The sequence below is a fragment of the Chinchilla lanigera genome, unplaced genomic scaffold (genome assembly GCF_000276665.1).
Source record: "Chinchilla lanigera isolate Chin_1 unplaced genomic scaffold, ChiLan1.0 scaffold00095, whole genome shotgun sequence".
In the NCBI taxonomy this organism is placed as follows: Eukaryota; Metazoa; Chordata; class Mammalia; order Rodentia; family Chinchillidae; genus Chinchilla; species Chinchilla lanigera.
This window is the reverse complement of record NW_004955496.1, coordinates 3748987-3765222: the sequence shown is the minus strand read 5'-3', so window position 1 is coordinate 3765222 and position 16236 is coordinate 3748987. Positions and strand designations below refer to the sequence as shown.

The following is a 16236-nucleotide window of genomic DNA, read 5'->3' as shown; positions in this document are numbered from 1 at the left end:
CGCCGCTGCGCACCCCGAGGACGGCGCTGGGGGACGGCGTAGTCTCTGACACCCTGACCTTGCCGTGACTTCGCGAGCGCAGGTGCTCGGCGCTGCCGCAAGGCCACCTCCTCCTGCGCCCTGCCCTGTTTAACCCGGGCAGAGGTCACCTCCCCCGCGTCCCTGGGACGGGCAGGGTCCAGCGGTCACACCTGAGCGTGAGCTCTAAGCTGAGAGCGGATAACTGGTGCCCGGAAGGGGACGGTGGTGTTGGGGGTTCACGGGAGGTCATTTTCTTTTCCTGTTGTAGACCAGTGTTTTGGGGAACCAGCTGTGTCTCTAGGCCGGTGGAAAATGTCCCAGGACTCCGTCTCTACTCCTATTGCAAACAGGGTTTACTTCCTTCCTTACTGCTTGGTCACAGTTTCTTTCAGTTTCCGAAATTATAGCCTGAGAGTTGCGGGTCTTGGTCCACCCAGATTCAGGTGAGCTCTCTGGGTTATGTCGGAAACTGCTTAGATTCAGCCTAAAACCTAAAATATATTTGTCAACTCTGGTGGCTTTGTAATGTGTCCCCGAGACAAAGCTGAAGGAAGACGGACTCCCACACAGAAGGGAGAACTGGTCTTTCGGGGATATATCACAGACCTCTATAATTTTATTCTTCATGTGAAAAGAATCGTCATGGTTGGTTTAACCTTTGATGATCAGGTGTTCCAACGAGACAGATTTCCACTGAGGTTCTGGGCTAGTTTTAATGATTTTTGATTCTTAAAACCAAACTTTCCAGATGTCTGATTTTCAGGCATGTTATTGCTTCATGACATAAAAAGCAATAGCTCCTGCAGGAAACACGAAAAGGATTTTCTTGAGTTATTCCCCAAATGAACACCATTCAATGTATCCTGAGGCTTGTAGTCATCCACCGAGAGAATCCAGCATATACATAGTTCTCAGGGTCCTCCTGCTAATGCCTTTCTGCAAGTCTGGCGACATATTTTATTACTGACAGGTTATTTGCAGCCAGATTGGAAGAAGCTAATAAAAATATGAAGCATTTGAGAACATGAATGTTTACTTAAAATGAACTCTTGACACTTATTTTGTGAATTACCCTCTAAATGCCAGACTATCAGATGTTTGGACAGAAAAATGAATTTTATTAAGTAACTTACAGCCTGAGGGGTAGCACAGCGATAGATAGGTACTTACCATGTGCAAGGCCCCGGGTTCAATCCCCAGCACTGCAAACATAAATAAAAAATAAGTTTACACTTCCTTAAATTGCTTTCTTTACAATTTACTGAAATATTTGATATCAAAATTGAGTATAAATAGCAATGATATGAAATAATAGGTAAACCAGGTTAGCTTCTTTGCTGATCTTAAATACGAATTTCTGAGGTAATGAATATTATACAGTATCTCATTATTTCAGATTTAGGTGTCTGGAGTCTAACACACCGGCCTTCAGGCCTTCTTTCCTGACATTGCCTGTTATGCCTGTGGAGCAAGGATGGTTCAAGTCTAGAAGTTTACAAAATGCAAAGTGAAGACGAACATGCATAAAGCAGTTAAATAATACTGCCGAAATTCACAAGACCATTAGTGTTGAATAGACAGTTGGCTTTCTAAAATGCGTGATTTGGAAAAAGTGGGCTTGTAGCTCATATGGAAGAAGGACAAGTAGAAACGAGGCAAGATGCACAGGTAGTATCCAGATCACAGATACTGGCTGACTCACAGTATCTTTCTGGCAGTAGAGAAAGGAAGGAATGCTGGTGTTGAAAACAAAACCTGATGCTTATTGAAAATAGTGGAACAATGATGGAAGTAAAAATAAAGTTGCAGGGTTTTTCTTTTTTATCCAAAACAACCAGAATGTTGGGGATATAGTTCAGTGGCACAAGTGCCTGCCTAGCAAGCATGAGGTCCCGAGTTCGATTCCCGGTACAAAAACAAAAAAACAAGTCATGTGGTGTTACTCTCAGGTACAGGAACTACAAATGGTAAGGAAGTTCGGAGATAAGATGATTAACCTACCTTGGGATGTATTATGTCTAAAACAATGTAGAAACTAGGGTGAGGTGGTGCACACTTGTATTCCCAGCCCTCAGGAGGCTGAAGCAGGAGAACTGTCGCTAGCTTGAGGCCATCCTGAGCTATACAGTGAGTTCAAGGCCAGCCTGAGCTATACAGCAAGAAGTTGCCTGTCTCAAAAAAAAAAAAAAAAAGTGAAAATTTTTAAATGCAGAAAATTCCTGTGAGTGATGAAACTACTTCTACCAGTAGGGTTCTCAAGGAAGAAGCTCTGAGATTGAATTTAATATGTGTTGTGTTTATTAAGCTGTACCTCTGGCATCCCTGAGTGGCTGAAGTCCAAAGCAGCAGTGACTCAGCCGGGAATGAGAGTTCTGTTGTTAGGTAAACAGAAAGGTGTTCAAGGCAGGGAGACAACTCTGAGTGATACTACCGTGGTGAGCATACATCGTTGTGCATTCACTGAAACTCTTAAGATGTGCAGCCCCAGGAGTGAACCTTGCACACAAAGAAACCTAGCTGGCAAGAGATGTTGATGTCGCCTCCACTGAAATGAATGCCGTGGATGCTGATTTTAAAGGAGGCCACGTGTACTGGTGTCGGGTAGGGCAGTCTCTGTATCCTCTACAAACCTTGCTTTTGAGGCAGGGTCTCATTATGTAATTTAAAGTGGCCTAGAGCTCACTGTGTAGTCCAAACTGGCCTCGAATTCCCAGCAATCTTCCTGCCTCTGCCTTCCGAGTAATGGGATTACAGGCGTGTGCCTCCACTCCCAGCTCCCTGTACCCAACCTAGCTGTAAACCCAAAACTCTCTAGGGAAATAAAGCCTTTTAAACAGAAAGAAGAAAGAAAAGAAAGAGGGAGAAAGGAAGGGAGAGAGGGAGAAAAAGAAGTCCACAAAACTGATGGCAAGAAACATCTTGGAAACAAACTAATTTATTATTTTAAATGTTTTAAAAAAGTTTTGTTCCTTTTCTGTTGTCATCAGTCATATTTTCCTTTTATATCAAATGGAAATCATTGTACTCTAGCTTTCTAACAGTCCCAGGACCATGTCGCGAGTGGGCTCAGATGCTCCAACCGCAGCCCCATCCGCGCGCGACCTGTGTGGTCTTTGCACCGCCGTGGCGCTCCGCTCGCGGTCCCTGGGTCTGTGCACGCTGCTGGGGGAGCCGGGGTCTCCTTGGGGCTGTGGCCGGCCTCACTTTTCAGAGAACCCGACCTACCGTTCTTTGTGACTGTTGTCGAGAATATCTTGCCTGCTTTTCTTTTTAAGCAAAGGTCCTTTCTAATTTTCATTTTATAGGACTGTGCTCACTGCCCTCGCTGCCCACCCTCCACCAGCTTAGTGACCAACGCTGAATCGCTGAGGCTCGTTGGAGAGGAGTTTCTGAATACCTTATTTAAAATAGAAAAATTGTTTTTAAAACGTATACACCTATTAAATAGCAACTAATTTTAGCTTCCAACTTCAGGCCTTTCAGAGATAAATAGGACTAGGTTCTGAATAAGGCAGCATCTCACTGGTAATCATTTTCTCTCTGTGTTTCACGGTCTCGGTTTCCACTTGTTTCATACCTGCATACAGATTTAGTGGGGTGTTTTTGTGTGTGTGTTTGAGAATTCTTGAAAAGATTGTTCAGCTAATATATATGTAACTCTGGGTACCCTGAATGAGGAAAATATGTATTTGGTCCTAGTGAGAAGGAGAATACTGATAGGTGGATCCCTAAAAGTACAATAGGTGATGTCTCTCTAAAACTTCATTTTCTAATTTTTATTTTTAATTTTTTGGTTTTTTGAGACAGAGTCTTGCTGTGTGGTCCAGGCTGGCCTTGAACTCACCTTGTAGTATAGACAGGCCTCAAACTCACAGAAATCCTCCTGCCTCAGCCTCCCAAGTGCTGGAATTACAGGTGTGCACCACCACATCCAACCTCTTAACACCTCATTTGTAGCAAATACATACATATATATATATATAATATATATATTATACACACACACACACACACACACACACACACACGATAGTTATACTACTAATTTCTCTTAGTTCACTGAAAAGAAAGGTTTGTGCCTATATTGTTTGGACAATTAAATGCCTATATCTTGTACTCTGAATAACTAATTTAAAGATAACAATACACAATGTATTAACCATTGTTACTCTCCTATTACCTGGTATTGAAATTTTGTTTTATTTTTTTTCTCATTAAAATTAAGGAAAAAAACTTCATTGTGATAGCTCAGCCTTCAAGATATCCAGCAGGAAATTAGGAATTTTGTTTTGTTGTCTGAAGTGACATCATTTCACATTTTCCCCTAACTTTTCACTGTCAGATGAACACTTGAGAACAAACCAGTTTATTTTACAGCAATTCTGAAGCCATCACCAGCACTTCTGGAGAGAGCCACTGTGCACCGTCAACACTGCGGATCCCCAAGCAGTCGGAACAAGCCAGGGCTTGGAGGCTGGGCAGGAAGGCTGGAGGGGCCCGAGCGGAGGACTGGGTGACCCCATAAATCTGTTCCTAAAGCCCTAGCTGTCCACTTGCCTTCTCCTATTCTTCCCCTCACCATAAAACGATGGAAGGATAAATACCAACATCATTCTGTGTGTCCACCTGCGGGACACGGGAAACCTTGCCCTGGGATTTGATTTTGACCTGAAGCCAATTAAACTATAAAAGAGGGGCATTGTGAGGGGAGGAAGGAGGTTTGAAGTGGATTTTAGGGAATTTTTATTGTGTATGGTGAAATGTAACCATTTAGGGCCATCTATATTACTCAGTGCTTTTAGAGTTAGGCTTCCTTTTTTTTGGTACCGGGAATCAAACTCAGGACCTTGTGCTTGCCAGGCAGGCACTTTTGCCACTGAGCTATATCCCAAGCCCTGGAGTTAGACTTCTTTGAAGGAAGATGTATATACTGAGGCCTCCATGCAGTTCAGATGCATGGAATTACAAACATATTTACACAATGACCCTCCTATGCTGTCACAGAATATAGGACTGTCATTTACATTTTAGAATGAAATGTGAATCCTCAGAAATTTCAGGATTCAGGAAGTGGGCATTTCAAGTTCAGAGGTTCTCAAAGGGGGAGTTACTGTCCCCAAAGGAGCATTTCTGAAACTGTTGTGTTTTGAGATGTCACTGACTGAGGAGCATTCATCAGGCCCAGAAACCAGGGGTGTTCAGGCCCCAGAACACTTAGGACAGCCCTGCATCAAGTGGTGCTGTGTGTGTGTGTGTGTGTCACGCACGTGCTGTTCTCAGCCGTCTTGCCAGACACTCGTGGAGGTAAAAGATCCATTTTTTAAAAATGGCCTCAACCTAAAGCTAATGCCATGTTGTATTTAAGCACAAAGTCATTTTAGCTGTGTCTTACTATTCTCATGGTCTTTAAGTCACTGCATCATTCCAAATTTATAACTCAGTTCACAGGGATTCTCTGCCCAGATGCAAGTGTACCTCTACGTACATCTCCCGTTCTGATGCCTGAGCATTTTTATATCAAAAAGCACACAATTTTATTACAAATTGCTTTTCTTTTATGTCTTCCTTACACAATTAATATTATTCTGATTTTTAAAAATTTGAGTGCTGTAGGTTTTATCTATCAAATTCATTTCAGAAAAACAAAGCTATAACAAAAGAGGACCTCATGAAAGAGAAGTTTTGCTCATCCGTTCACCACTGGTGAGCATGTGGGTGGTTTCTACCTTACGGCTGTTAGGAATAGTGCTGGCATAAGCATTCATGTATGAGTTTTGGTGTGGAAATGCATTTTCATTTCGTTGCACTGTATATATCTAGGTGTGGAATTGCTTGGTCATTTGGCAATTCTATATTTAGCCTTTTGAGGAATCACCAAATTTTCTTTTTCAGGTGCACTATTTTAACTTTCACCAGCCCTGACCCAATGACCTTTCCTCCACATCCTTGGAGATAGTTATTAGTATTTATTTTTTACAAAATTGGTATAACCATTCTAATGACCAGGATTGCATAGTGATTTTGATTTGTATTTTCTTAATGATCAATGAAATTGAACATCTGCTCATGTGTTTGTTGCACATTTCTATATAATCTTCACAGAAATATCTGCTTAGGTCCATTGCCCACTTTTAAAATGGGGTGTTTGTCATTCTGTAGTTGAGTGGGATAGACAAGCTGTCGTGTATGAACTGTGAAATCTTATTTATGAAAAGAAACGCAGGTAGGATACATTCTGCAACCTGGACAGACATCAAAAGCAGTACACTGTGAAAGAAGTCAGACACAAAAGGTCACCCATTGTACAGATCCTTTTATACAAAATGTCTAGGAGTGGGGGATCCATGGAGATAGTAGATTAGTGGCTATCAAAGGACTGTGAGAGAGGGAGGAACAGGGAAGGATATTCGAAGGTAGGAGATGCGCTGTGCTAAATGCCACTAAAGTAGTTAACTGTTATGTGAATTTCACCTCCAATTTTTTTATGGAGAGAAACAAATCATTTCTAACAAATTTGAAAACAACTGCTTTAGAGGTTCTTGATATTTTTGTTACATGCACCTTATTGGCAGACTTATTAGGCCTTTGAAATGGTTCTCAAAATTTTTTAAATTCATAAAGTGAAATACATAGTTTAAACACAATTGTATTGAAATATATTTATAAAATATTTCAGAAAAAGTGATTGCGATCTAATAATATACTTTCTTCTTTGTTTGGGTATTAAATGACTAAGCGTAGTAGCAGACCTAATAACTACCATAATTTTGAAACAGTGGTGGGTATAAATTATGTTCAGAGACATCTACAACATCTGGAAAGTGATATAAAATTATATGCCATTTCTATTCCAGACAAAAATCATGCTACCTCTATTATAGTGTTTCTTGCCTATATGCTACATTTTAACTAGAACTTACTGAAACAAAGATGAGATCTTTGAGAATCCAAGTTCGCTGACCTCTAAATTCTACATCCGAATTACAAGCACCTGGCAAGTAGAAGGGGGGTATATTCTTTCTCCTCTGTACTTAGAAATAGTAAGGAGAGAGGAATAGGAGAATCTGAGTGACAAACAATCCAAGCAAAACAAAAAATCCACTATTCTGGTACATTAGATTCCCTATTTAAGGCTATCCTGACTAAAGAGCAAATAAAAGATCTGTCCTTTAGGGGCTGGGGATTTAGCTCAGCGGCACAGCACCTACCTAGCAAGCACAAGGGTGTGAGTTCAATTCCCGGTACTGGAAAAAAAAAATCTATCCTTTAATAATCTTCGAAGAATGTTTTTCTCCCTTACTTTAAAAGAGATTTTGATCCCAGTTTCAATGAAACAAATGGTCCAAGAAGCTGATTCATTCAGCAAATAGAGATGTAATTGGTTGAGTGAAAGAAATTAGTTTAATTCCCTCTTGTCTGAGAAAAGGAGTTCTTAGCATGTAGACATTCTTTTCTGACTGACTTAATCTAAGTGAAAATAAGCCTGTGTCCTGAGCCCATGTACCTCTTAAAAACAGGAAACCATCATGTACCACAAACATATACTAATTAAAAAAATAGAAAAAGAAAAATCAATGCTTAAATCAAGTTCCAGTGGTTTGCAGAATATACTTTATGTGAAGTTTTTAGTATTTCTGGCTGTTTACTACACTGGACATAACAGAGTTTATCCATCATACAAGAATCACATGTGATTTAACTACATACTGTTAAGTGCCATGAAAAAGAAATAAAGTTTTGCTTGATTAAGTATTATTATTATTTCTAGGTTAAAGTAATCATGAAAAATTTTAGCTCCATATGACACATTATAAACCCCTTCAATATTAATAACATAGTAATCACAGTAATACTATAATCCAATTCAAGGGTAATAATAGGTAGTGAATAAAATCTAATGAGACAACCCATTTTCTCTGCCCATTTTCTAGATTTTCCTTTTAGGCCTTGGGAATTAATTTTATTTTTAAATGATTTAACTATAGAACTTCTAGTTTTTCTCTTTGATACATTTTCTAATTCCGTGGAATTAGTAACTCGGTGAAATAGAGTTCATGTAATCCCCTGCAAGAAGCTGGGGACAAGATAAATTCTATCAGACCTCGCGTTCACACCAAGAGAGAATCCAAAATAATGGGAACTGTTTCATAATTCCAGGTAGGAGAAGAGGAGACTCTTAGTGCTGAAATTTTTAGAAAAAGGACTCTTCCTTTTACCTCCTCTTTCATCCAACCTTTTATTCATTTGACTAAATTTATAAAGTATGTACAATATGTCAGGAAGTAGCACAGTAACTGGATACAGCACAGTAGAAAATAGGAAAATTGTCTGTTCCGTGGTAGTGGGAGTTTGGTGAAGGATTCAGGCACGAAACAAGTAATCACATAAGTGTACAGAAGGGATTAACATTTAAATAGCTCACAGAGGAAAGTATAGGGAGGTATGATAGAGAGTAACATCGGACCTGACTTACTGGGGGTCAGGGCGGCCTCTGTGAGGATGTTGCAGCGGGTGGCTAATAGGCACCAGCCGAGGAAAAATGACAGGGAAGAGAATGTGCAAAGGCCCCCAGTCCTGTTAGTTTGAGAACAACTCCCTGACAAAGCACTGGCCAAATATAGGAAATATGTATCTCCCACAGGTTGGGTTTTCTAAGGAGCAGTGGAATCTGAGATGAGACAATTATCAGGGAGTGTTTTTGTAAACAGCCGCTGTAGAAGGCAGAAGACTCAGGATTTGGCAGTTGCGATACAGACCCAGCCAACAGATTCGCACTGCAGGGGAAGCTGCAGGCTCAGTTGCTGTTCACTGTGGTTTCAGATGGGAGGGTGGGCAGCAGCTGAAGTGGCTCTGAGGTCCCTGCTAACAGCATCCTTGTGATGGAGAAAGCAAGTCTCTTCCTCAGAGGGGTCTGCTGGCCCATCTCCATGTCCCCTACAAGGTCCGATTTCATAAGAAGACTTTACAAATCAGCAAAAAGGGAAACAACACCCCCATAACAAACAGAGCAGAGGAGTAGGGAATCCACAGAAAACCACAAATTATCAATGGCTATTGCACTTCCATGTGCTCACCCATTGCTGGCAATAAGGAAAATGAATATTACAGGAAAGTCAGGTGTGGTGGCACAAGCCTGTAATCCCAGCACTTGGGAGGTTGAGGCAGGAGGATCATCGCGAGTTCGAGACCAGCCTGGGCTACAAAGTGAGCTCAAGGCCAGCCTGAACTTCATAGTGAGACCCTGTCTCAAAAAGACAAAAAAAAAAAAAAAGAAAGTTACAGGATTAGAAGATTTTATTCTTTAAAATTTTTTTGTGCACTGCATTGGCAATGATTTCATGATAGGTAATACCCACAGGAGGTCATCATGTCGCTGTTGCTTGTCTCAGGTTCTGGACAGAGGTCCCTCGCAGTGTGACGAGCATCCTCAGGGAAGGAAGCCCCGGAACACAGTGAGTCAGAGTTACACTGGCCAGGGAGATGTCCACGCTGCGCGGGGAAAGGTAACTATTAGTCAGAATGATTCCTGTGACTATCTCTACAGTTTAAGAGGAAAGCGAACAAAAACGTTTCCAGAGGGATGTTGTCATAAATCCATCTCAAATTGCAGCCCTTCCTTCTGGAGGGTCAGCCATTTCTACAACAAGAATGATAACGTTTTTGTTTGTTTATCCAAAACTGGTTTGTTTTTGGTTTTGCTTACCTGGCAAATATGATGGAAACAGCTCTTCTGTGGTCAGGGGTTAATGAGAGAGACAGAGAAGCTGGGATAAAAAATTCCCAGGATTGGGGCTGGGGATTTAGCTCAGCGGCAAAAGCGCCTGCCTGGCAAGCGCAAGCTCGTGAGTTCGGTTCCTGGTACCGGAGAAAAACCAAAAAAAAAAAAAAAAAAAAAAAAAAAAAAAAAAATTCCCAGGATCAAGAAGAAAAAATAAATCCAGCTGGGAGGCAGGAACGGAGGAGACTCTCCCGGGGAGGAGAGCGCCTGGATGTGGGTGCTGGCAAAGGAGTTAAGAACCTCGAAGCTGAGAAAGACCAAGGCAAAGGGGAAAGAGAAGGCAGCTTAGGGGCTGGGGATTTAGCTCAGCGGCAAAAAGCACCTGCGTGGCAAGCGCAAGGTCGTGAGTTCGGTTCCCGGTACCGGAGAAAAACCAAAAAAAAAAAAAAAGAAGAAGAAGGCAGCTTAGAGGGAAGAATGCGCTGTGATGTGAAAGACACAAAGCAGCGGTGGTCTCTGGTGAGTATCAGTGAGGAAATAATTTAAATGTTTGTGCACTTCTTTACAAAACTGAAAGTTATATTTTCTTAAAAATTTTTAATGAGAAATTCTCTATATATTTTAAATGTCAGTCCTCTGTCCAAGGAATAGGCAGCACATTTATTTCCCATGCTGTGGGTTGTTTCCTCTGCTGTAGAGAAGTTGTTTAATATGATCCAGTTCAATGTGGATACCCAATGTTCCCGTCACTATACAGAGGCTGTCTTTCCTCAGTGCAGTACTGTTCTGTCATAGAAAAATAAACTTGAAGCACTCGTAGGCAAATGGATGAACTTGAGACCACAGTATTAAGTGAAATAAGTCAAACTCTCAAGCTTAAATATCACATGGTTGTGAGCAAAACAGAAGACAGACAAAGGGAAAGTGGGGAAATCTTTTTCAAAGGGACGAGGAAGCGGAGATGGAGGGAGGGGCTGGGAAAGGGGATGGGAAAAATAATTGAAGGGAAAATGATGAAAATAGAGCTTTTGCAAATGGGAAGGGACCAGGAGATGGAGGGAGCAGGGAGGGAGAGGAGGGAAAAGAGTGAAGAAAGGAATGCAGATGTGTGATGTACATGGACCAATCCCCACGATGATCGCAATCACTACGTACTGCAATTATGGACTAATAAAAAATTATAAGGAAAATCCATATCTGATGCTATGTTTAAGCGGGTAATCTCCCACTTAGAATTTCTCTTTTGTTCCAAGGGATCACAGTCATGGAAGCCCTCTGCTCAGTGGTGTCCGTGCTCACCACATTTGAACAGACTGTGCAGCGGAGGAAGACGCTTCTGAAACTCGGCTAGTGTGTCTTTCCTGATTTACCTCCCCAGCTACTTAATTATAAAATGTAATTTTCCCCATGGACACATTTAATATTATATTCTTTAAGATAGGGGGCCTTTCTATTTCAAATAAGACAAATAACAATTCTCTACCACCAAGATATATGCCTTAATTAACATACTGTGAATGTAATGGCTTTCCCGGCAGTTGCCATAATTGGAGGTTTAAATTTCATATAAAAAATGATGCTCCTCAAGTCTATTCCTGGTCTCAGGTTCAAAGTCCCCCGGGGAAGGTCTCCCAGAACTGAGATCTGCACTTGGAAGGATTCAGAGCAAGGAAACAGCACTTCCCTACCTTCTGCGTGCTATGGAAAACAGCTGGATTGTCAGCGAGGTTCCGGCCCCTGTGTCACACAGGATCCGTGGGGCTCAGCACTGCTGGGGGCCAGTGCAACAGCCCACCCTCCTGGGTTGCCAGGTGATGCAGTAGGCTGTGGGTTGTGTGCATGGTCCTGGCCATGGTTTGGCCTCATAAGGAGGGCAAGGAGGGCAAGAGGGAGTAGGCGGCTGAAATTAGATGAAAGCCTTGCTTACAAAGCCCAGGAGTGGAAGCTATGCAAGGGCCACTCCAAGATAGTGGTTTATTCCCTTCAGGTATGAGGAGAAATTAAAGAAATACGCCATGGTCTTGGGAGAGCCAGTTAGGACAGTACGAAGTAGGCTAGAATAGTAACAGAATGAGTAATCTCATGTACATACTTTCAAAAGCTGTGACCTAATTCTAATGCAGTTACAAAATATATCTATGTACTAAAACAAATGCATCATATGTATGGGATATTATTTCTTGCATATCATTTTCACTTTTCTTTTTAAAATTTTTTGTTCTAAGCTTCACCCCAAGTGCAAATAATATCAAGTACCTAGTTAGTGTGTTCTGGTCCTTCCTGGCTGGCCTCAATGTCACAGTGCCACCCACTTGTTCAACAGATAGTAGGCTTTTCCTGGAGCAGGTCAGGGGCTACCATGTGCCTGCAACAGAGAACACACTGGCAACTGATGGCCTCACCTGATGAAATCACTTTTCTTATTACGTGTGTCTTTAGTGACTAAGAAATAATACTTCTGTATGCAAAAGAAAATTTCAGAAGTAATCCTGAAAAAACTTGCCATTTACCATCTCCAAGATTATAAAAAAATCATATAAATAAAAACTGGTATTAAGACAATTTAATCTTAAAAAGATGAATATAGAGATGTCAAGACCAAAGTGTTCTTCTTACAACTTTCAGAATTCTATAGCTGGTCATTAGCTTTGATTTTTCCCAATTCCCACTAGCTTTCTAATGACCACTGTTACTGCAATCACTAGGACGGTTCGGATCTCCCCATTGTAGCAATGAAACTGGGTATTTTCCTCAGAAAATGGACAAGAGAGATAGTGATATTCAACCCTAATTTTAAAAAACATTTAAATGGCATTCATGACTTCATTTCAGCAGTCACAGGTATTTCGCTGATACTGTCTTACCCAAAACACTTAGGTCATCTCTTCTTGGAAATGTCTTCCAGTGTAGGTTATCAGACATTTAGCATCAACTTCATCACTCATAATGATATCTTATTTTAAATCCCCAAATTCTATTACCTAGTGAAATCATGTCTTTTCTGTGCTCCTGTCTCCAAATGCTCTTCAGTTCTCAAAAACTAAGATCTTCAGAGGACAAAGATGTGTCATTATTGAGAATATTCCAAAAAAGAACGACTCAGGTTTTGATAAGAAGATAAGAATATGTATTGATGGCTGCCCACTCGAATTTCCAAAACACCTTTGAGTTTTTCTTCACATTTATTCATAAGTATGGTAAGTCTCAGACAGGCAGGGGAAGACCCTAAGGCCTGAAGTCATTTACTTCATAAATATTTGTGGAATGCCCACTAGGGCTAACACGGGAAGATCCAATCATAGTTCCAAAGTTACATAGCCAGTGAGTTGGAAACCAGGACAAATTTTGTGCCCTGTCATACTGCCTGTGGCAGATCATATATCCCATGAGGTGAAAAAGGCCACCACAAACATTGCTGCATTGTTACAGTAGAAGACCCATTGCCTTGAGTTCCCCTCAGATTCCTCCACCTGGCTTTGAACACACTTCTCCCACCATTTCTTCCACTTTCTGCAGTAGCTCTGGAGTCCTCTTCCCTGAATGTCTTTGGTTGCACTGCCCTAGCTGCCTGCATGCCCTGAGTTGAAGAGGACCATAGATTAAGTGATGAGGAGGGGCAGTAAAAAGGATCAAGATGTGATGTTATGCTTGTGTACCAGTCCTCCATGCTGGATGGGTTTATTTATCATTATCACAAACATAGACCTGTAAGAGAAGGAAGAATGATTCTACTCCTAAGATCATCAAAGGTTTAGAATATATTAAATAATTTTTTAAAACTAATTCTAACAAATAATTTTTTAATACCTTAAATATTTTTTTCCCCTTTCATAGTTGTTTTGAATTTGGAGAAGAACCAGAAGTCTCTGGTGCTAGATCTGTTGAGTGAGATGAATGAAAACAAAGCATAATGTTTTTATTCATCAGAAACCGATATAAACATTTTGAATCAATTCAGGCCACCACGACAGCACAATAGACACTAGGAAAGAGGACTCCAGAGCTGCTGCGGAAAGGGGCCAGAGCCATGGGATGAGTGTGTTGGAAGAAATAGGGAGGTTTTGGAGAGGGATTAACCACAATGTCTTTTATGGTAATAAATGTTTAACAATTGCAATTTAAACCTTCACTATCATTTCTTAAAATCATATTTCATGCTTGTTCTTAAAGCCATTCTGTTAGCATCAGCAGCCTGTGTGCCCTGAGGCCACCGTGCCGAGAGGACCGTACTCAGCCACAAGCACACACCACATAGGGAGGCCAGGACAAGAGGCCAGCCGTCTCACTCTGCTTCTCTGTTCCAACCTTGGCAGCACCAGGAGAACCCTCTTTTCTGGGTTCCTAATATGCAGTGCAGTTCACCAGAGCACTGTCACTGCGAGCATTCGGAGGTATTTGTGTGGTACGTGGCACAAATTGCCGACACCTTCACTTCTCCTGTGTCCCGGCCTTCCCTGAGTGTCTTTGCAGCTCTCCCAGGCAATGCATCTGGCTGCTCCAGACGGCAGAGTCAGCTGTGTGAAGATACTAGTGGCTGCCTCCAAGCAGCGAAGTGACATGGGCTTGCTCTCTGGAGCTCTGCCTTTTCTCCTGGGCTACGACCAGTCCACTTATCCAAGGAGGATGTGCAACACAAAGGCCAGCCCTGCACCAAGTGGCCCAGCTTAGATGCACTGGCGCCCAGCCAACCAGCCATGTGTGAAAAAGGATGAATGGCCCCTGTGAACTTTGGGGTAACTGACGTTCAGCAGTGGTTATCCAGGGCACTAAACCACCTCAAAAATATATTTCCATTCAAGATAGGCAAGACCTAATATGCATAGATTCTAATTCATTGTGTGAAATACCAGGCTTCTTACAGTTATAACTCAGGAGCCCTTGGTTTTGGTTTGGTTTTTCTTTGGGGATTTTTCTCTTTTATTTTTTTAAATCAGTCCACGTTTACAGTACATAATGATTACATTTGTGCAAAGTTGGTCCATACACGTAACACACCTTCATTCTTTTTTCATTCCTTATGCTTCCTTCCTCTTCCTGTTCCTTCCAACTCCTGGTCTCCTTCCCATTGCCAAAAGCTCTATTTTCATCATTTTCCCCTTCAGTTCTTTTGTTTATCCATTTATTTCCCATGCTTTCTCTTTCCATCCCTCTCTTATTGCCTTTTCCATTTAAAAAAATTTCCCTACTTTTATTATCTATCTTTTGGTCTTTAATTATATTTTGGTTTTCTCATATAAGAGAACACACTTTTTCTTCTGCAACACAGTCTCCAGGTATACTTCAGGCTGGCTTCGAATTCATCATGTAGCCCAGGCTGGCCTCGAACTCACCTCCTGCCTCAACTCCTGGGGGCAAGTCTTTTGTTTTGGTAATAGTGGCAAGATTTGGTGGATTTGCTGTTCATAAGCTGCCTGATCTAAACCAGGTTTGAATCTCTCTCATCTAAACTTCCATCTCTTTAAACAGGGGAATGATGTATTTACCACAAAGGATGGTGTGGAGAATTGGGTGAGGAGTCCACAGCATTTGGAAGGATGGCTTTGTATCAATATTTGTGAAATAAGGGCCATTCACTGTGGCTACTCCATGTTCTCTGTAGGGGTGATTGACAGTAACTCACCATGTCTTCTTCATACAACCCCTACCCCGTAAACCCTTGTCTGTGTTCCACCAGGAAAGTCTCTCAATTCTGCACATTTGAGGTAGTATTTGCTCCATTCTGTTGATGCGTGATTGAAATCTGGATAAGAACTTCCAGCCTCTCCCTCTGCAACTGAGCACCACCTTGCTCCACCCACAAGGAGTGGGCATTTAGGCACTGGGTCCTCAAAAGGTACCCAACCTGAAACAGGTTCTTACCAAAATTTAGCAAGAAAACAGTTATCACTCCTCCTGGAAGAATGAATCCTAAGGAGCAGAAGCAGGGTCACTTTGAGGTGGTCTGGAGGCAGTGGGGTGGAGGCCTCTTGGGTTTCAGCAGGGAATGAAAGATGCAGACCTTCTTCCCCAGAAAGTGCATGACACAAAGTTTGCTTACAACTCCAAGAAGTCCACCGAGCTAAGAATCGGTCAGCTCGAGGTACAGATTGCTATGGGAGTGACTAGTTGTGTAGAAAAATGTTCATAGTCACTGGGAAATGATGCTGGGCTAGTTTGTGCTCAGACTCCCTCATCAGTTCTTCCTAGCCGACTACTACAATTTCATTGAATTAAGTACTCTTTAAATAAATCAAGTTAAAAAAAAAAAGGGAAAAGGTAGATTGGGTGGTAGGCAAAAAAGAATATGGAAAAACTCAAGTATTCAATTTTCCCTCCCCATAAAATTTTATTCTGTGTGTCAATTTGAAAGATTCTTACCATACTTATACTGTCAGACTGGATATCTGCCAAGATATGTGATATTGATGACTCTCATAAGAAGAGTTTACCGTCTGAATCTGAATATATATAATATATATTGTATTTCTATTACCTAGACTGTTTTTGTGAGATGAAAT

General features: G+C 41.5%; 1 protein-coding gene across 1 annotated transcript in view; it reads right to left on the bottom strand.

Moving 5' to 3' along the window:
* Positions 1-185, bottom strand: part of Ppa2 (pyrophosphatase (inorganic) 2) — a gene marked incomplete at its 5' end in the record, with an annotated part of 66275 nt that extends 66090 nt beyond the window's left edge. The window contains one exon of the mRNA XM_005406284.1: positions 14-185. Within this exon, the coding sequence (XP_005406341.1) occupies positions 14-185 (172 nt within the window). The remainder of the gene's footprint in view (positions 1-13) is intronic.
* Positions 186-16236: the final 16051 nt, after the last annotated feature.